Here is a 22225-nt window from a genome sequence, read left to right as displayed (position 1 = left end):
GTAAAAACCACTGTGTGGATTGAGCTTAATTAAAATGCTCAATTGCTGTGATTTGTTTCGTCAGATCTGTGAGGCTCCACTGCGATTATGAATATCGGCTACTGTGGAAAAGCCTGCTGTCTGTAAACAAGACATTTTCAGACGCTACGGAGTATGAACGCGTTATACTGCATGGCGGTTTAATTTCCTCCATCGCTGTACTATATATTTTCAGGAGGTTCTCACCGATTTTTATTTGCAGTCTGGTATTGCACTAAAACACAACACGTGGTAACCGTGCCGGACTCAGTGCGGCTCTGTAATGACTGGACTTTATTCAAATATAAATCACTACGATCCAAAGCATTCAGAGAAGTGAATTTCCTGCACCGTGAGCACAGTCATGAATCAGGTTTTAAACTAAAATAGGTGAAACGCATCGCCTGTAATGGATATATTCAGATTTGCGTTGGGGGGTAAACGGAGACTCGGGCTTGTTTCTGTCAACTTCTGTTCTTGTTCTGCCTTCCAATTGATATCAGTTTACGCAAGCCACGGATGGAGTTAAATAGAAATCGGCAGTTCAGTGCCATCGTACATGGTCACTTCAAATTTGTACCATTAATTTGTTAAAGGTCAGCCTTCCTGACTCTCCCTGCCACCTGTGAAGTGAACGACCCTCTTTCTAAACCAATGACAGACTGATATTCGCGGAAGAACAAGAACCAGCACTTTCTCTAAAAGTGACGATATAGAAATATGTGAGATGTGTTTATCTTTAGGGATTTATCTGTGAGAATGGAAGCGCAGGATGGTGACCGCGGTCTTCTGTTTTGATTAATTAATGGTCTCTTCCTCGATTTGGAGAAAATGCAGTACAGTAAGAGCGTTTCGACACTATTATGAGAGGGACACAATGGCCCTAGACCGTCTCTGGAGTGCTGTGATGAGACGGGGATGTGAGATGCTGCACTGTGTGTTGCGGAGTGTAGGGAGGCACTTTAGTCTGGTAACTTGATAACATCATCAGTGTTGCCAGCCTTCTTCAGATCTGACTGGGAGGCTTAAATGGGGATGTAATGCAGTCGCAAATGAGGCCCTCACAGATGTGGCAATCATCATATGTGGAGGTTGGGTATGAAGAGCTCCACTACACGGCCTCTGCTTCCGAATATGACCATGATGCTGCGACTCCAAGTCATCTCAGACACACCTAAGGGTGATGCTCAAGAGCTACTCAGAGATGGCACAGATATCAGACAGTGGAGGTAAGTACAGAAGTGCAGTTAATAAAGACAAGATGTAATGCGCTCCGTGGCACTGTGATTGTTCTAACACAAAAGGCAAGTAGGAGATTGTAGGACACCCACCATACTCGGGGACCTGGCCTGTCCCTCTCTTGAGAAGCAGCCGCACCCTCCTGCCTCCGGACTTGATGAGCTCGATGGCCCGGGCATGTGTCATGTCTCTCGTGCTCTCGCCGTTGATTTCTATGATTTGATCTCCGACCTGTCGGGAGAGAAGATACACAGTTTACATGGACCAGCTGTAAAGCACCAGGTAAAGTAAATGTGTACTGCTGAAAGACTCAATCCTACAGGGTTGACCTTTAAATCATATATATTTATCTATCAAACCAGAGGAGCTTTTCCAGATCAGCAGGGACACACGCACCCGGGGACACAAATGGAAATTGGGCTTCAAGGCATTCAAGACAGAAAACAGGAGACACTTCTTCACACAGAGAGGCGTCACAATCTGGTTGAAGCGACAATTAGGGAACATTTAAAAATAGACTGGATAGGATCCTTGGATCACTTAGTTATTAATGGACACCAAACAAGCATGATGTGGCGAATGGCCTCCTCTCGATTGGACACTTTCTTATATTCTTATGTTCTCTCTCTCTCTCGAAAAATCTATCTCACTATCTATTGTAGCATGGCGTGAGGTGTGGAGAATGGAGATCAGACCCTGCAGTCCTTGAAAGCTGGAGCTGTGAACTTTTGCAAGCTGCCCTAGGGGAAGTTGTGTGTGAATGAAATACCAATAGAGAAGTTGCAACTGGATATAATATAAATATATTTGTGCGATCATTGAACCTGAACACGGTTTAGAAATCTTAAACGGCCCACACAATCAGTTGAAAGATGACTGCAGGCTTCAATACCTTTGTTTACATCTGTATTTAATGCTGGTGAATGACTATTAGCACTCGCTTGGACCAGGATACAATTTATAGAGGGGTTCGGGGAGATAAACTTTCCCTGTTAAAACATCACATACACGTTTCCACTTTAAGGTCTTTTAAGCAGACAAATATAAATGAAAATAGAAATGGATTTGCCAAGACGTGTTAATTCCACTAGTAAATGGCTTGCCTTAAGTTTCAGTGTACACATTATTAGTATAAATCAATGATAATGAGAACGCGTCTTTTGACAATCTGAATCGCTCCTCTGCACATTAGGCTAATGCTAATGCTTATATTAACGACACATCGATCACAGTCCTTCGCTGTGTTAGGGAGGGACACCATTGATTTTGATCACAAAAGTAACAAGATTGTATCTTATCATACTGTCACATCTTTATCCACGTCCCTGCCTACACTATTGAGTCCAAAACATAAACTAGCAATATGACAAGCAAGCATATTTTCTCTTGGAAAAAGTGCATTTATCAATACAGGTGCTCTTCCATCTATAACTGATCTCTATTAATCTCCAGGGGAAATGCAGGAACTTTAATTTTGCAATTATCAATATGTTTGTGGATAATACTGGTCTGATTCATCCATGTTAAAGGAGAATTCTTTGTAAGTAATTACCCAGAGAAACCAAACCATTTGGTAAATTTTACCTTAGTTTGAAATCATTTTGAAGAAAAACAAAACAGAGAACACAATTAGTGCTTCAGTCTTTCAGGAAAATATTTTCCAGATTTACCCCATTGAGATGTATATGATAAGCATATGGGTGAAATCTTATTCTAATCAAGATTAATATCCACTGGATGTACGATTCCTTTTAAATTAGTCTTCTCTTCATCAGTTGCTGTCATTGTTCATTAACATGATTTGACATTTCTAAAGGCGTGTCTGATGTCACTTACTCCTACATTTGTTCGTTCTTTTGCCCGGGATGGGAATACAGAGATCAGGCTTCAGGTGGAACAGAAGAACTATATCTCTCCTTGGGCGAAATGTAGACCGGTAAACACATCGAGTGAGTGATGCTTGCAATAACGTCAGCGACTCTTGATCGTCATTTCATCCGCCTCAGATCAGGATTCACAGTTTTTAAAGTTACTGTTGATATTCTCCCAGCGAAGGGTAATGGCCTCCTAATGGAAGTGATTTTCACTGATTTGTCACAGGCTTTCGACACGGTTAATCACCTCATCCTTCATGCTTGCATGTGAAATAAATAATTCACAACCGCTGTGATGAACCTCCCAGCTAACGATGCATTTTTTTTCTTCCCCTCGCTGTTTGCAATACTCATCAATCTCTGTTACAACTAAGAGGATGAGCCATCTACAGACAACACAAACACTCAAACTAATTTTTATGGCACTTCAGCAGACATGGACATTAATGCATAGCAAAATTAATTTGTTTACTTTAGTCCAGGGGAAAGAAAAACAACACAAAAACATATAAAACGCAAACCAGGCATCTGACGCATGAATGGGTTTAAACATAAATTGTGGCTCTTTTGAAAGCTATCTAAGGAATGATTTACTGCTATGCTTGGTTGCTGTATTTTTAGTGTCCACTTGAAACCTATTTGTGGAATCAGCATTCTTATCCTGTCGCTGTAGAGAATCCGCTGCCTGCCGTAAAGCAATAAGCTGCAACGTGCTGCAACTCAGGCCCAACTCAAGACCTTAACTTCTCTTTGTTCAGTTTTAACATTAAACAATCCTGAGCCCTTTTAAGAATTTGAAATCAATCGAGCAAAATGATGGTCCACAGTAGAATGGGAACTACACTAAATCTCCTCACGTGGGTGTGACTGAAATGATCGGGGGAAGCCCAATACGAACTTACATTCAGTCAGTGAGAGCTTTGTTACATATAGCTTTGTAGCACAGGGTTAGATTGATTCCACTGTTGTGATACATAATGGTATACACAATAGCTATGTTTCCATCCACATATCGAACATGTTTCATATGAAAATTCCTTAGTTCGCGTAAAAAAGTATACGCGCATTTTCCACGCAAACAAAATATCTAAAAATATAAAAATTTTGACATTATGTCCTGCTAAAGCACTTAGTCACATATCACATGACTGCAAACTTATTCTACATGGCATCAATAGGCATCCACTGGCATTTGCCGCATTACCGACTATTTCGACATATGAAAAATCCACCTATGGATCGAACGTAAAAACTTTTGGTCGATGTTTTCGAAATTCAATCGACATCAAACCTGTCATAAAGTTTTTTATTTGAAAGGACTTTTATCAGAAAATAAGGTGTGATGAAACCTGACTACTTTTTAGTGCAACCCCAACTGATCGTGATAATCAAATTCCCAGATACTGACTAGGTGTAACTTCTCTTCAAAGCTGTAGACTTGTCTCAACTGGAAGGGTAAGAAATGTAGCTGCCGGATCATTTCTGCTCTCACAGTCAACAGGAAATGTGCAGGTGCATGACTTGACTCTAATTAAGGCGGGGGAGGTGTGTGTTAAATCCCACTTGATCTTAACGACCTGATCTTAAGCTAGTGTAGGAGTTAAATATGTGGGCTAATGTGAAAGAGCAGTGTGTCACTTCCCAAAAAGTGACATTTCAAAATGCATAAACCAATTACTATAATAAATTGAAAAGTCTTTATTAATATCAGAAGTCATTTGAAGGAATGAGTGGAATCCAACTAGCGACACAAGGCAAGCCATTAAATGTCATTAAACTAATCTGAACGTGGTTGGGGTGCACGGCTCGGAGCTCATTATTCCAGAGCAACGTAACACACTCCTCTTGTTTATGAGGCTACCGAATCAGCTGGCTCATTTATAAAGACCTCTGACTGGTTGATCATTTCCGTGCCTCCTAGCAAAACGGTAAAACACGGGGGTGACTTTGCAGTGAATTGTGACATTAAGTGGATTAACGTTTCTGTATTTAAAATGATAGATTTGAACAAGATTGAGTTGGGAAATGGTTGTAGAGACATCAGTCATTCATAATGGTTCAAATCCATCTAAAATGGGTGTCAAGTTATTTTCTCCTCATAATTCAATGATTTTCATTTTCATATTGCAACATACAGAGGCTTACATAATAATAATAATAATAATAATAATAATAATAATAATAATAATAATTATTATTATTATTATTATTATTATTATTATTATTATTATTATTAGTAGTAGTAGTAGTAGTAGTAGTAGTAGTAGTCATAGCAGTATTAGTAATAGTAGCTGTAGTAGTATTTAGATAGTAACACCAAAGTGGTACTATGTACAGTTCCTACTCAACCTGAATGTTCTCCAGCGATCTTGGAGAACTGAAGACACAAAAGATATGTCATCCAAGACATGTGCAAACAGGTTAACTGCCTTTTATGTCCTGCCAAAACCTCCTCTGAAATGAGCCAGTCCTTCAGACACCAACTCAGAGACCTATATATTGCAACAGCCCCACTTGCCAACTGTACCCCATCCAATGTCCAATCCTGGCAGCACACAGGGAGTTGTTTTCTTACGCCTACATGGGAAGTCCTGGCAAGAGTCGGAGAGTGGCACAGCCCTGGATTTTAACCTGTAATATCCACAGCAATGGTGCTTCTGCTTTCTGGGAGAATCACTCAGAAAATCCCCTCACAGAGTTTTCAGGAAAGAGTGTTAACTTCTGATCAAAGTGCAGGATCGGTGTTTTGAGATTGTACTGTAGGTCTGATAGCGGCTATGCAACTACTCCAATTACTACTTGTGCCTCTACAACTACTACTACTAATTATAATTATATTATTAATATCGTTATTATAGAGGGAGGAGGGTGAAGACGAATTGCTCTTGTGAATGCAGTATAGTTACGATTTGTCTATTAGATAGCCAATCTTGCTAATTAAATTTTCTTTCAAATTTGTATTTAGTAATTTACAGAGTGCACGTTAGATTAAAAAGCAATTAGCACCCAATTGCTTATCTATGCAGTGTTTTATTTTACCCTAAATATGGGCAACGTGTTGAAGAACTCACAAAATTATACAATTCAATGGAGTGACAACCAGGGTTTCTCCGATGAGCAATCTTGTATTTAGTTTTCTGCAGTTCTGATAATAATATTAATTTTGCTTTTTAAATAAGTTAAGCACAAACTGTTTCTATCTGCAGTCTTTGTAGTTTCAAATGACTTGAAACAGGAGAATTAAGTCAATTAAAGTATACTTTATAATCACAATCCACTGAAACTTTAAAACATTATTTTGTTTTTCATTCAAATTCTAATATACACACAAATGACAAACTAGTGTCTCAGGGTTACTATCTTGTAATTGTAGCAGATCCAACACCTACACATTTTACCTTTCAACATTTGAATGTAGTTTTAAACACAAGCATCAACACGATTATATTGTAAGTACTATACAACTTGACATCTTTGCTGTCTTCGGATCAAATGCATGCATTAATGTTGGTAGAAGTACAACCTATATCGGACACATTTATATTGAAACCCCTTTGTTCAAACTGAAACTCTCTCACTGTTTTGTGGAGAGATATAGGAGATATTCAGTTAGGCAGTTAAAAATAAACGAGGTAAAGAACAAACAGACAAAGACGGTCAACACTGTTTTTGCTCTTTACTTGCAGATCCCCTGATAATCATTGCTAACAACACATTTCGTTTTATTTTTTAAAATATTCTGGCAATTGATTTCCTTTGCTACTTATTCCCACAAGTCGAAACAAAGCATTTCAGTCTGCAAGCATAATTACAGTTCTGTGTTATTTCCAGTAACTGGGATCTTTTAGATTAGTAGTCACACGGGGAACAACTGTACCTCCTGCTAATGTCAGCAGCCTGTCTCGTTAGGGTCAAGGGGTCGTATCGGCAAAGTGTTCTGCATACCGATTCGAACGCCACGCTGGGCTCTGCTGATTTGCGGCTGGCCAAATGTTTGTGTGCTCGTTATGTCTGACTTTTTTTCTCCCGTTCTGAACATAATGTATGAGAGATTATCTTTGGTTTGATCAAGCCAATGAAAATGGCAGTGAAGTGGAACATATGCAGAGCTGGTTTGTGGACGGAAACCGCGGAGCAGGTGGGACTTGTGGCATTCCAGGGAAAATCAGAGAATTCAACTTCAGTAAATAACACATTTGTATTGTGTAATTACTAGGGCTCTGCCTAAACTGCAAAATATAAGGGTTTGGATCTTAGATTCTTGAATCCGTGCCACAAGATTAGACAGTTTACTGCTTTGCAAAATATGAACAGGCACTTTTTGTGGCAACGTAAACACATCTTGCGAAGCATCACACAAAAAAGGCAGCCATAGCCAAATGTATACCCACAATATAGGTGGAATTCAAGACAGAGGAAAAGTCTGTATCGACTTTGCATTCAAGTCAATGTTTTTGTGTTAGAGATGTAAAGGATAGCAGTCGCAAGTTGCACTGATGCAATTTCTATGAAAGAAAACGAAATATATTATATTCCTTTTCTCTTTCTTATTGATTGCCCTTTTTCACATAGAAGATCCATATGTACTATATATATATATATATTATGTATCTATATATTTATAACACACTATGCATATTTTAATCTATCAGATACATACATTCACCTTCCATGTGGAGAATAAGGTATGAAAAATACACTTCCTTGATTTCAGCAAGCTCTGGCAATATGAAATGTAAGTTAGTTGGATTCCACAGTCAGAAGTTAAGCTGCTGATGGATTCAGTAGCACATAACTTAATGGAGTAACCAAAATACAAGTACAAGGAAAGCAAGTGTGTGAAGAAAAAACAACCTGATTCTGAATGTCATCCCTCACAATTTAAACACTGACAAACCAAGGCCGGCAAATAAGACATTTGAATTATTTTAGAATCAAAATCCTCACATCAACATATTTTTTAGTTATGTCTACATTATAGTATAAGAAAAAGTCGAGATTTAAAATGAAGATGCGGACTCTTTCAAATAAATAAATAAATTGTGTTTAAATCACCATTTCGCTGGTGTGTTTGGGAGCAAAGATGGAAATATAGCCGCCTCTTATTAGCAAACTCGCTTGGTTATGAACTAGGGTAGTGTGTTTCATTTATTTATTTCACGGTGCTGGTGGGAGAATAATATCCCTCAATAGTCTTTAAGTTACATTACCCCTGACAGGTTAATTACAAATAAAAAATGTATAGCTTGGCCAAATCATTTTAAACAAAGACTTTTCAATCTCCCTGGCCCTGGAGTGGATGCTCAATTTTAGGAGGGTGGGGTTTCAGAAGCACGTCTGGCCTCTAAAGTGTTCGGCAGTGTACGGTGTGTATACATTCATCAGACAGCTGTGCCGCGAGGATAACGGTGTGTCCTTTGGGGCGGAGCGAAAGCCACGGATTTCGGAGGAAGGCAAGCTGAGAAAACACACAACCTTTCAGGGGAAACGGGGGAACTGAAAGATGGGAGGCAGAGATTCATGGCTTCTAAACAACGGACACGGTAGAAACACATACACTTCTTAATTCACATTTTCTCCTCTCGCTTGAATGGGTGGCAGACAGTTTCAGAGCTGATTGGGAACAGCGGTACATGAGTCAAACACAATAGCTGCCACGCTGGAAATCACACAATGTACGAGCGCAAATGAAACGGACGCGTAGTGAAGGAGTTCTGCCAAGGAAGCGGAGGCCAACAATGGAGCTCCAAGTCCCAAAATATCAGATGTAATCAAACGAGATATTTCGCCAAAGCTTGAACAACATCAGAGCCGTCTACAATAAGCCCTTCCAGAATGTTCCTCCATATGGTCACAATCAGTGCTGTTGTAAAAGAAAAGCTTTAAAAGTCAACCCTCCTTATGTTCTGTTGCGAAAATAAATAAATTATGCCTGCAGAACCTCTTTCAGGCTATTTGTATGTTTGGAAATGTGTACCTTAGAAATTTCCGACTTCCGAACGCCTCTCTTCTTTAAGCACTCACTTAATTTGTTAATTATCAGTGAGTTAGGCGCTGTGTGGGGAAGTGAGTCGTTGAGCTTGGGAGCAGTGAAAGGGAAGTCTAATGGGATGAGGTTTCAGCCAAGATCTCATTGCATACAAACACACAAAAACACCATAATCACCAGGCCTGGAGCCCTTCTCCACTCACAGCTGTTGACATGCATGCCAGGGTTATTTTCCCCTTCTCCCGGGTCTCTCAAGCCAAGAGAAAGTGGCAGAACTTTCTGGGAAACGGGAACGAACCGAAGTCGAATGTTTCCTGCGGGGAAGACGCCACAGCCTCTTACCCTCATCCTCCCGTTTCTGATCGCAGGCCCGTCTTCTGCCAGCCTCAGCACGAACAGGTCCATTTTATACTCCCGGCCTCCGCGGATACTGAAGCCGAACCCTTTCATGCTCTTCTCCAGCTCGACCGTAAAATAGTCGAAGTCCTGAAAAGCAAAATGGACATTGCGCGAGTAAACGGATGCTCTGTTCGTCATCTCGAGCCCCTAATTCGTCAGCGTGCGACTCTGAGGGTCTCGATGCGGGCCCTTTATTGTTCAATTGCTGCTCGCAGTTGCTGTTAATTAGCATTGTGTTGCAGACTCCTGTCTCCCTCACTGGTGATTAACACACACCTCTCATCCAGCACCATACGAAGCATTAAAGTTTCAGCGCACTCTTCTCCCAACCATGGTGACAGTCTGAGCTGTTTAACCAGCTAATTGAGTCTCAAGGGCCAGCGTTATTTAGAACATAACATAAGGCCTTCAAATACCCTTTCTACATTTAATTGCTCATAACCTCTCCGTACCGCCATTAATTATTTATTCTCCTATTAAAGCCAGTTAAGTTGTACCTGACTGCTTCATAAACTGTGGACTCAAATCCCCTGTAGAGGCTCTCAGAGGCATTCAAGCCTCGACTGAAAGAAAAAAACAACCAAACAAAACAAACCCATCTATCTGAACAACTGTCTGATACTTGTGATGTCTATGCCTGCTTTTTGAACTCAAACTACATTGGCGGGCCATGTCCGGCGCAGTGACTCCCTTTACCTGCGGCTGCCTGTAGTCCGGTATGGGAAACTGCCGGGAGTCGGGGGAGTGCTGCCTGTAGTCGAGGAGCGGTGGGTGTCTGTAGTCCAGCGTGGGCGGCTGCCGGTAATCTCCTACGGGGGGATGTCTGTAGTCGACAGGGGGCTGCCTGTAGTCCGTGAAAGGGGGCTGCCTGATGTCGGGCTTCACATCCTGCCTGGCTTTGACCTCTGATCTGTAGCTAACAAGAATACAACATGAAGAACCCTGCCTGGAGAGACGAAACAACACCCAGAGAGCACAGTCAGAGATTGGACGTGCTGCGGATTATTGTGTGGCGGGAGGTTCGGATTGATTTGGCTTGTGTGTGATGAAGGCATCTCTGTTAGTGTGCTTTCATCCAAATGACTTTGATGTGGTTCATTTTGTTGTATAGACTCCCCTGGATTTCTAATTGACAATCTCCTTCATCCACAGGGTGACAGGGCGTTCACTTCAGAGGAGATGATATACATCTATACTCTCAATAAGCGGACAACAGGTGAAAATGAAACAAACTCTACATTTTCAATAAACTTCATTGGGATTAAGATATGAGATATAAGACAAGCTGAAGTTATATCACCTGCAGGAACCAGAAAATATGTTTTCAAGGTCTTTAAAAGCAGTTTAAACTGCAAATGAGCTTTCAGACCTTAATTTGAAACCATTAACATTCTCAAACACAAAGTACCACTTTTGACTTCTCATTAATCAACTCACACGTACAGTAAGAAGTGCTTAAAACTTAATGGGGAACTTAGCATTTGTAATTGCATTAGCCTGCCATTACAAGGAAAGCATAACGCAGAGCTGTCAAAGGAAAGGTCTGAAGCCTCATCCACGACCTCCGGGGATTTTGTAAGCCTTAACACACAATGGATTCTCCTCACTTATTTGCTACTATGCACACTGTGTCATATCAGTCCTTTACAATCCAGGAGAAAGAATATCAGAGAAGATTATATAGAGCAGATTAACCAAACACCAACACTATTAAACAGAAGAAAACAATTACAAAAATATTACAGACACACAAAAACACATTCCATCAAAGTTTTTGAGCTGTTCCACTGCTGACTATATATATTGTCCTTTATGAGGCACCGTAGGAAGTGGGAAACAGGTTATAGCTATTTGTAATTAAGCGTATAAAAGAATGCATACAGCACAGAAAGTTAGAAACTTGAATGTTGAACTGTCACATAAAAATAAATAATAATAAAAAAAGGCTGATAAACAAAAAACCTTACCGACGTTGTGTTTGATAAATTATTTAGTGGCTTCCTACTGGTACAGTTCAGGTAAATAATTGAAGCCACCATAAGAGCCAGCTGATGAGACACACAAACCAGGAAAACAGCTTCTTACAGTGATACATTTATCATTAATCTCACGGTGCACCAGTTAGCTCAGTCTCAGTGATGTCTCTAGGGGCGGTCCGGTGTGCCCATTGAGTCACTCTCCCATTTGGACGGCTTGACCACACATGCCACAATGGTGTTGGGCTTTGCTTACCTGCTGTCGTGGCCGTGCAGCTGTGGCGGAGGAGCAGCGGGCGCCTGGGCCACAGGGCTGAGCTGGGCGGCAGGGCTGGGCTGGGCTACTGGGCTCTGCTGGGCCATGGGGCTGTGTTGCTGGGCCATGGGACTCTGCTTCTCCGAGCTGGCGGCCGAGGCGGGGCTGTTCAGCTCTGTGGCACAGCGGGCACAAAGCACAGTCACCGCTGTTCTCCTCAACACAGACGCACGCACACACACACAGGCCTATGTGCAAACTGTTTTATTATTTCTGTTTTTACTTTTGTTTGGTGCAGAATGGTTGTCATGAAAAAACACAAATGTCAGTCTTAAACAGTTACTGGAAAATACATACTTTATAGGGCTCTGCTAATATACACTCATTGCCATGAGTATCTGTTCCCCTTACAAAGTCTTAAACAAGGGATCTGTGTTGAAAAAGGACAATTTCATATTTGGTTTCCCGTGTCCGTGCAAGAAAAATAAATTGGAAAAGACTCTTAAAAGCATTACTTGCTGACATGAAGAAAACACCTTTATCTATCTATTTATCTACATACCTATCTATCTATCTATCTATCTATCTATCTATCTATCTATCTATCTATCTATCTATCTATCTATCTATCTATTTTCAATGACAACAACCACAAAAAAAATGGGTTCAAGTCACACATTTTTCTTTACCTTTCTGATAATGCACGATTTGCCATAAAACGATATAAAAGAATTCCAACAAGTGCTAATCATTCTTTCAAAAATCAATACAGAACAAGGTATCATTGCATTTAATTGTGTTCTATGATCATTATCATTATAATTATTATGCACAGCAGTTACAGTACATCCAAGACATCTAGAAATGACTTATCTAGGTCATGTCATTTTTACATAAGCAGAACGGGATGGTATTTAGCCTATTTGCCCCTATTTCATAAAGCAAAGACGATAAATAAATGTATAATCTAAATTATCTGCCAACGGAAGTTATTCTATATTTAGCTCTTGGCAATATTATAGCAACCGCATTAACCTTGAAGATATAAGTACGAGAGAGACCTGGCATAGTTTTTGCTACCTGCTTTTGGATTCAATTAATGGAAAGAACAGACATCCACATTTCAAGAACTGCCTGAATATTCTAGTGATGAGGAAAATAAACACACTGGACCAACAAACACTCAATCTGCCAAAGTACCTACCTGTGCTACGCTGCGATGGGTACGGCATGAGTAACGAGCTACCTCGGCCAGCGTTGACTCACCTTCCTGAGGGATGATGCGCAGAGTCACACTGAGGCCGGCGTCCTTGATGAGTTTGACGATGTCGGCGTGCGGCATGTTAATGATGGACTGGCCGTTCACCGCCAGGATCCGGTCGCCCACTTTCAACTTCCCGCAGCGGTCCGCCGGGCTGCCTTCGATTATCCGGCCAATTTTGTGGGGCACAGCTTGAGAGAAAACAAGCACTTGAGAGCACACTGATAGACCTGAAGCGCCGACTGCTCTTTAACTACTATTTATGAAAAGCAATCTGGCTCGGGCATGAAGGTCTACAGTAGAGAGAGAAAAAAAAAAAAGAGAAAGATAATCCCAGACGCGGTGCGCTCTCAGAGCAACAGAAGCACTTGAAACAGATCGCGAATCGGAGGCAGAGATGTATTTCGAAGACCTCGGGTACTGAAGAAAAAGCTCTAATATGTTTTTCTTTTTTTTTTTGGTTAAATATGAATTTGGTCTCAGACGCTGGGCGCTCCCTACCCTCTGTTTATGGAGAAGTACTTTCAAAGGGAGAAGCCAAGATGCAAATGGAAAGCTGTGCAGTTTGTTTGGTAATGCACAGATAAGGCGCGCTCTGTTTGAAACTAGGGCAATTTCATGTTCGGTTACCTGTGACCTTGTGAGAAAAATAAATCGGGGGAGAAAGAAAACAAGAAGAAAACATCTTTCTATCTATCCATCCATCCGTCTATCTATTTATCTATTTTCAACAACAATTACAAACAATAAAGAGATAATAGGCTTTGAAAAAATGTCTGTTTAACCTTTATCTTGGCTGGCGTATGAGGCAGTGATTGCTTCTCGAAGCCAGAGTTGGGCATTGAAGCCTCCAGGAGACGTTCCCCCCCAGACCTCCCTGCTCGTGCCCTTTGAATTGCAGGTGTTTGATAAACCAGATAATCAACAGGCCAATTTGTCAGCCACAAATACAGTTTCCTACACTGCCTGGGAGAGCTCTTACAGGTGCTGTTTGTCACTCTGTTGACTCCCCTGGCTCGGGTCAGATGGCCCCAATTAATAAGCCTGACTTATTAAGATCCAGGTCTTTGCTGGAATACAATTACCGAGCCCACGAGCCGACTCGCTGGCATCTTATCGTGGCTAATTGGAGTTATCAGGCTTCTCCGTCGCCTACATTAAAACGAGGGCAGTCAATGGCACTTGGGTATAGAACGCACATGCTCTCATATTTCTCTCATTTCATTTTAACTCCTGGACTCTAGCCAGCGTCTCGGAAAAAGGTGCCCGGTATTAAATCGAACAAACGGCAGACAGTGTCCTATTTCTTGAAGGTGAAAGAAGGAACCCAGGGGTATGGATGACTTATCAGCTTCTCAGGGTCACAGAATTGAGAATGACGGAAAGAAAGCACTACTGCCGGTGACGACCACCGATGTTGACGCTGTGGATATTATCATAATCCTGATTAAGAACAACATCAAGAATAATTACAATAAGAGTTCAAGAGGTGCTTTCATATTATAATTGCATTTCTACAGTGATTCAAGGTTTGATTTCTGTAGACAATATCACAAACCCATACGGCACTAGCGCACGAGAGAGTGAAACTCAGACACTCACTGATGGTAGACCCACTCTCGGGTCGGTTCAGCGAGCTGATGATGACGAAGCCGAAGCCCTCGTTCTCCTTGCGGTGGATGACCACGTCGTTGGTCTGCAGGCTGTGGGACACGAAGCCCTCGGGCGGCGAGGTCCCGGTGGCGGGGGGCTGCGTGCTGTTGGTGGTGGGGTTGTTGGCGAACGGGGCGGCGGTGAAGTCGCTCCGGGGGGAGCTGTGCTGAGTGGAGACCGAGCCAGGGCTTCGGCCATTCTCGGGGCAGGGCTCGCCTGTGGAGAGGGAGGGAGGGTGTCACGGCGGGGCCACAGTGGGGCCACAGGGGGGTGAGATGGACATGGATACTCTTTTTCCACAGTGAAACTGATCAATACTGAGAATGAGGGAGTGTGAAGGGGGAAAAACAGGAAGATGACCAATGTATTCAAACATTACTATGATACAAACCTTTAATTTCAGTATTTTTTTACATATATATATATATATATATATATATATATATATATATATATATATATATATGTTTTCTTAGTTAGGAACATCCATGTAATAGGATTTTCTCTTGCCTTTTTACCTTCCTCTGGCACTAGGGGGTGCTGTATCCCAGTTTCAAATACCATCATAATTGCAACGATAGAATAATTACAAAGTTGAGCCGAAGTGGATCAACTGCATTTTAGTTTTTGTTTTCAGTTGAACGCTTTAAAGTATACAAGTCTATTCTGGGCAGGTAACTGGAGACAATACTTCAAGAAGCCAACCATTAGGAACGTCATATTATTGTGTGAGACCAGATCATTTAGCAGTGCTGGCAATAGGAGAAAGAAACTTATTGCTAGTCTTCAAGTTCGATTCACAGATAAATTCCACTGCTGATGACAAAGGAGAAATTAATTTCCCTCCTGTCAGGCCCTGAATGGAAGGGAATGGCAGATAAACCGGAGCTGATAAAGAAAGAAAATTGCCTGTCTGACTGTCAGTGTACAGTGACTGCTCTTCTTAAAAATAAAAATGGACACCCCTCCAAAAACAATTGAGACATGTAGAGGATGTCTCCGCTCCCTCCAGAGCAACTCTCTCTTGTTAGGGGAAATGTCAGTGTACACTAATGCAGGATGAAGAAATGGGCTTTCTTCAAGGGTGTCAAATAGAGGTGACTGGAAAAGCCTAATCTGTTTCCACCTATGCCTTGATTCCTGTTATTATTTTAAAAGTAAGTCCCTTTCTCTTCTGGTTATTATTCTCGGTATACAACCAACAAAAAGCTATATAAGATACCGGAGAATAGAATCAAATGTAAACACTGTGTTCTCTATAACTCACTGTATGTCAAAATATCCGGTCGATGTTTTTTTTATCTTCGACTGTGTATATCAGGCGTTCTCAGTTCTCAACTATAATCAACACTCATTCGGCCTACAGATGTCCAAGGGGCCTCACCCAAGCGTCCTTTGCCCAATATAAGAAAGGTCAGCGTCTTATCTCCGACTAGTTATCTACTGTATATCAGTAAGGCCCATGATACCTTATAGCACTGCTGTAGCAGAGAGTAATACAGGGGATCAGGGAGAAAAGTGTGCGCTGGTTGTGAATGAGAGCAGTTTCCCAGGCGCCACGCTGCGTCCCCGCGCTGCCGATCGTTACAAAAGACCCTGGCAAATTACGTCACCACATGCGTTAATTGAGACCGGTGCTGTTAAATCAACTGTCTAACCCACTGCACTGGGAGTCGGCGAGAAAGGGAGGTGTACAGGTCCGCGTCCTGGAGTATTTGCTAACGCACTCCCCTCCCCAAATAAATAAATTGTGTCAAGGAATGCAGATGGCGGAAAAATCATATGAACTGATAAAATGCTACCTTTTTTCCTTCTCTAATCAAACAAAAGCGATCAAAGGTAGGGAGTGCAGATCCTCCTACCCTCTGGTGGGATAAAAAAACGAATGTCAGCTTTCATAATTTGACAAAGAAAACATAAGGGGATCCTTCACCGAATTACAAAAATTCAAAGCGAGGCTGCCTGTAACTTCAAATGCAAGGCTGAGCAGATCTAAGGCGAGGGGCTGGTGTGCTCACCGGCGATGAAGACAGACAGCGGCTCAGTGTCTGATCAAAACCAGGAAATGCCACTGACGGGACGATCAGAACGGTACGGGCCTGTCACAGGTATGGATTTATTAATGCACAGCTGCGAGAGGCATTGATCTCAGCTTGTTTACAGATTCCCGTCTCCCGGGATTTCCATGTTTGCCATTTCAGCCAACATGGCGGCGAGGAATCGGAAATGAACCAAACGATCTTGGATTCTTCGTGAAGAACAAAAAAAAAACGACATGCATGAACACTCAATCCCATGCTGTACATCAGAGTCAGGGACACGTGCCCGCACATGTGCTCATCTCCTGGCTGAACAAAATCACGTTCAGAGCCCCCTGTGATGTCCCCCAATCCGGAAACTATTGGGTACCCATCCTTGTTCTGCATCTCAGGTCTGATGTGATTTAGCATGAAAAAGATATGGCTCTTGGACATATTCAAATACTGTACAGAAATATATATGTATCCTCTGTTTGCAAAATGGGAACAAAATCAGTTTTGAATATAAGCATTCTTGCACTGTACACATGGGACGGTTGTACCCGTGACTGTATCTAAGCCATGCAGGATACACCACATCAAACAGTACAGACTGTGTGTCTCACTGGATAAGATTCCCAAAACTATCCGCCCAGCTATTTCTTTCATTTTGTTTCCAGAAGGAATCCATACCATATTTATATTAAACAATTTTTCTGGTAAATAAAACATGGGATTTGTTCTCTCTACACAAACCCCATATACAGGCACAGCACTCAAATCAATTCCACATCAACAATAAATCAATAAAATAAACAGGGAACTAAACAGAAAAGAAATACACTGCCCACACTCTGGCAATCATCTCCTTTCGGTGCTTAACAGAATTCAACTATCCGATACATTTGAGTGACTTTTCCATGATTAGTCAACGCGACACAAGCCGGGATAAGCAACGGCATTATTCTCAGATCTTTGTATTTCGCCCACGGTGTTGTCCTCCATTCACACTTACCCATCCCCTGCACTTTTCTTTTCACAGTGAGGTTGACCTGTCCGTTGCGCGCAGCACCATGCATGAGGTCAATGACGTATCTGTGAGTCTTCCCGGCCACTGGGATCCCATCCACCAACACGAGCTCGTCGCCCGGCCGCAGCCTCCCGTCCCTGTCCGCCGAGCTCCTCTCGATTATTGCTCCAATTAAGATCTGCGAGGTTGAGCCAGAGAGAGCCGGTTGGCAGTAAACCAACCTCCCCTCGGTGTGGGGTGAGTGGGTGGGGAGAGAGGGGCGTGTGAGCGGAGGGAGGGAGAGCTGTGAACGCACGCTGCAACAGTGAACGGCTATTGATTTTGGTTTTGAACGTGATCACATGCACGGAGGCCTGCGAGTCAAAGCGTATGCCTTTTGAGTGAAAAAGTAATTGATACATGACAATTATATAGGCAATACCATTTGTTTTGTGTGTAGATTGATTGTAGTGCAGTAACAGACACATGACAGCAATCTCTGTAATGTGTGTATATGTATGTTTGTATTAAATTGACTCGAAATTTTCGGAAAGCAGGCAACGTTTCCCATTCTGTACTAGGGAATAAACAAAGGTGTCCAGCACAGTCCGTGTCTCTTGCCTGTTCACTTACTGGCTGTCCTGGCTCATCTCCTCCCAGTATCCTGAAGCCGAATCCGGACTTCTGTCTTCGGAGGTGAACGTCCAGCTCCCTGTAATCCGGTCCTAAGGTTGGGAGAGAACAGAGCCACGGCATGAGACTGGACTTGGGGAGGAGGAAGAGACCATGTGTCCTCCCGGGGCAGGAACATATTGAATTGACAAATTGACAACCTCCCCTCGTGGCTACTTATGAATAATCCAGTTTCAATCCCTGTCTTCGGATGTCAGAAGAATGAATATCACTTATATTTTTATTTCCTCCTCGGCGTAGAAGCCCAGCACTCCACGCTCTCGACTGTGCTTAGATTCTGGCTTCCAACAGCCGAGACAATAATCCTATGAGGCGATAAATAAGACACGTCTCCATGAGAACAAAGGCTTCCTGTAGATATTAAGATGGATTTGTGCTTTAGCTGGGAGATCAGTGTAGTGCGCCCTTAATCACTAACACTTCTGAAATGCAATATCTTCTTCATGAAATTAGGTATTATTTTAGCAAACTAGTATAATGTTGATTGAGGATTTAGAATTGTCCTCACCTGCCAAAGGTCAAAGGGCACCCTTTTAAAACTCTTAAAAATGATTTTGAAGAGTCTGCGCCTTTCATTCACGGCACGCGGCACAACACGAGAGCAGGACTCGAGACAGCCCTCAGCGATACAGAAATCTATTCCCACAGCAGATGAAAGTAACGGGATTCAGTCACTAATTAACACAAAGACCATGTGCAAGTCATCTGCTGACACCACTGCACTCAATAGCGGTTTTATGTGTGAAAACAAAACTGGACAACCCAACCCCACACACAAACACACAAGAAAACCCACACACAAGAGAAGCAGACAAAATGAACACTCAAAACTTATGAACAGGAGTGACTAAATATAAACCAACATATTCCAACAAATATAACAAAGCACTCTTTTCCAGAGCGTCAAGGATGCAACTCGTGTCCTTTAAGTGCTTATGTATGATACAATACAGGGAAAATATAATAAAAGAAAACAAACGATGGCATTGTAAATTTAGTCAGATGCAAACAGCAACATGTATTTAAAACGGTTACCGAATATAACATCCTTAAACTCACAAATGGCAAATGTGCGAATTTCAACACAAGCTATCTTACAAATGTAGTTATGTTCTTCTGGGGTTTACACCAGTCAAGCACGATGAAGGAGCAAACATAATGTTTTAGTGCACTCATTTGCTATGCAGCATGCAGCAGTAAACATGTCAATTAAAACTCCTCTACTGGAATTTCCACGCTACATTTTAATTAAGCTGTACAGTGGTGTGGCTCGTTATTGGGGGCTGGGTGCATCTCTCCACCTTGTTCAATCGCTCTGCTCACAATAAACTGTCACTTGGTTGACCCTGCCCTGGAAATTCATGGGGTACCGAGGAGAAACCCCGTAAAGAGGGGGATCATTGGACCTGCAGGCTGGGTGATGGGAGAATGAATTAGAGCAAGGATAAAACCTCAGTTATTTAAGTTCTAGATCAGCCTAACAGTGTGTTCTTGCTTATCAGAGTTACTCTGTTGCAGGTAAATACAGATAAACCCATATTAATGCAGCACTTCAAAAATCGCCAACAAACTCATCTTCTCACCTCTCAAAGGTATTTGTTGGGCCCCTTTAGGAGTCTGCCTATTACAGTTTATAGACCATGTTAGTATGTCTGGGAAACAGAGTCAGACAAGTAAAAATAACCATATAATTCAGACTCACACAGCATGCAAAGGGGTGAAACTGAAAAGACAAACGTGAATGCAATTCAAAGTGAATGGGGTAGGAAACAAAAAAACCAACAAGGACACAACCACCACCATCCAATGACAGAACACAACAAAACAATGTAGGTGAACTACAGAGACACGGTCAGGGAACACAACACAGGCATGCCGGTGTACTTGCCGGTAGAATCCATGCGAAATGTCCGGGGGGGGCCTTGTTCTGAATGGAGAAATTGAGGAACCATCCATAAACCATTAAGTTAGAAAACAGGGGTGCAATATGCTATATTTTTACCGTGGATTCAGAACACAGGCAAAGAAAGTTACAATACATTAAAGATCACAGTTCTAACATGGAAGGTCTAGAATTCCCGTGCCATTGTCGTGTGGTTCTATTGAATTATTGCATCTTCTTTGTGTTTATGCTATTTGTGTGCTTGAATCTATTCAGAATACACTGACAGTTTGATCACACATGCTGGAGAGGTAACCGCTTCCTTCCCTACATCTGGACAGCTGTTGAAATATTATGTCTGGTGTTGACAAGTCATTGCACAGGTCAATCCTTTCATGACACCCAGTTTGGAGCGGGAAAAAACACACAACCTTGTACTGGTTCAGGCTATGCCTTGTTAAACTCTGCTTTACTTTATGGATCTCCATTGAAATGTGTCAGCCAAAAACAGAACTGAAACATCAATTAAGAAAAAATGCCTTTTAGAGAAGAGCCAATTATTAATTAAAGACATGCCGCTTTTTGATTTTGCCATTTTTATTTAATTTCCATTTAGTTGTTGTTTACACATTTTAGTCGCAGAATTTGTTCGAGCGCCGCGCTGTGCTGGAATTGCAAATCAGACTTATTCCCGGCCCCATCTGCTGCTGTTAATGTAAAATTCAAATAGGCTGTTGGGTTGCATGCGGTATTTGTCCAGCACACTTTGGAGAAGCTACACTTGTTAATAAACATCTGGATTCACCAGGTTCGGTAACTCGGTTCATCACCCTTCTCGAAAAGTGTAACATTTTGAGAAACTGTATTCACACCAGATGCTAACAATGACACGCAGTAAATAAACGTGTCTGTGATTTTCTATGAATTTATTTGATTTGCAAACCATGACTACTTGCGCTGAATTGATCATTCCTATTTATTTAATTTTAAATTGACTCCTTCTAGATGTAAAGTGAATTTTAAAAATGGCAGCACAGTCCACATATGTGTGAAATCCACAAACTGTTTCCATGATTTGTCTTCAATATAGCTTTCACATGTGAATACATTCCTATTAAAAACTGGGCCAAATGTGAAGAGCCCACACTGTAATGTTTTACATCTTGGAATAATAATGTACAATACAGCTGTAAAAAAATATCCGGTTTCTGTACTGTTTCAGACTGGTGAAGGCATGCATCCTTGTGTAAAATACTTTGTTGCTTATTCCTATATATCTGTAATTGGCTTACCACAGAACCCATATACAGTATATCTGTGCATGTTCACACAAAAATACTTTTAGTTTTGATTAATCCACTATATCTTCTCTTATAATGAAAAACATTTCTTAAACTTTTTTTCAAATAATTGGTACCAAAAAACATCAGATTAGGTGTCAACCAATCAAACAAACATAAAACAAACAAAAAAAACCTTTGGGCATTTTTATAAATTCAGCAAAGACCCTTTTGATTCAGACACAGCTATATATCTTTAAAAAGTGACTCAAAATCAATATAAATCAACTCATTTCCACTCACTGTGTACAGGTGAATATGAAACATTGACACTGAAACATAACTATAATATACATTAGGTCAAATATTCCTTTCAATGTTTCCAAGTTACTGAACAAGAGACCAACCCTGATGTTTTTAGTTTTTTTTGTCTTTTGACCATAATGCACCTTCACTCAGGATTGTGTTATAGTGGGGGGATTTAAAAAACGATATTCATGTTATGCTGACTTGGTAAATAAGAAACATTTAACTTCCTCTCAATATCTGGGAAGAAAAGCAAATGAGCTCATTATTTAGGGTCTTCAAATTATTTAGTGCGTTAATTGCAAAACTATCTGCACACATCCTGTAAGAAAAGAGCTCATTTATAAACAAAAAAACAAACAAAAAAAACAC

At 41.4% G+C, this 22225-nt stretch overlaps 1 protein-coding gene across 4 annotated transcripts in view; it reads right to left on the bottom strand.

Annotated features, from left to right (window-relative positions):
• Positions 1-22225, bottom strand: part of magi2a (membrane associated guanylate kinase, WW and PDZ domain containing 2a) — a 283670-nt gene that overhangs the window by 7992 nt on the left and 253453 nt on the right. For all 4 annotated transcript variants that reach the window (XM_066687156.1, XM_066687157.1, XM_066687159.1 and 1 more), the window contains 9 exons: positions 20274-20312; positions 18326-18417; positions 17699-17891; positions 14615-14881; positions 13018-13203; positions 11752-11926; positions 10216-10435; positions 9463-9606; positions 1350-1488 (listed from right to left, as the gene is read on the bottom strand). In XM_066687156.1, the coding sequence (XP_066543253.1) occupies positions 1350-1488; positions 9463-9606; positions 10216-10435; positions 11752-11926; positions 13018-13203; positions 14615-14881; positions 17699-17891; positions 18326-18417; positions 20274-20312 (1455 nt within the window). The remainder of the gene's footprint in view (positions 1-1349; positions 1489-9462; positions 9607-10215; positions 10436-11751; positions 11927-13017; positions 13204-14614; positions 14882-17698; positions 17892-18325; positions 18418-20273; positions 20313-22225) is intronic.

This window comes from Amia ocellicauda, chromosome 15 (assembly GCF_036373705.1).
Source record: "Amia ocellicauda isolate fAmiCal2 chromosome 15, fAmiCal2.hap1, whole genome shotgun sequence".
Taxonomy (NCBI): Eukaryota; Metazoa; Chordata; class Actinopteri; order Amiiformes; family Amiidae; genus Amia; species Amia ocellicauda.
The sequence above is the reverse complement of the archived record's forward strand: the minus strand, read 5'-3'. Positions and strand labels throughout refer to the sequence as shown.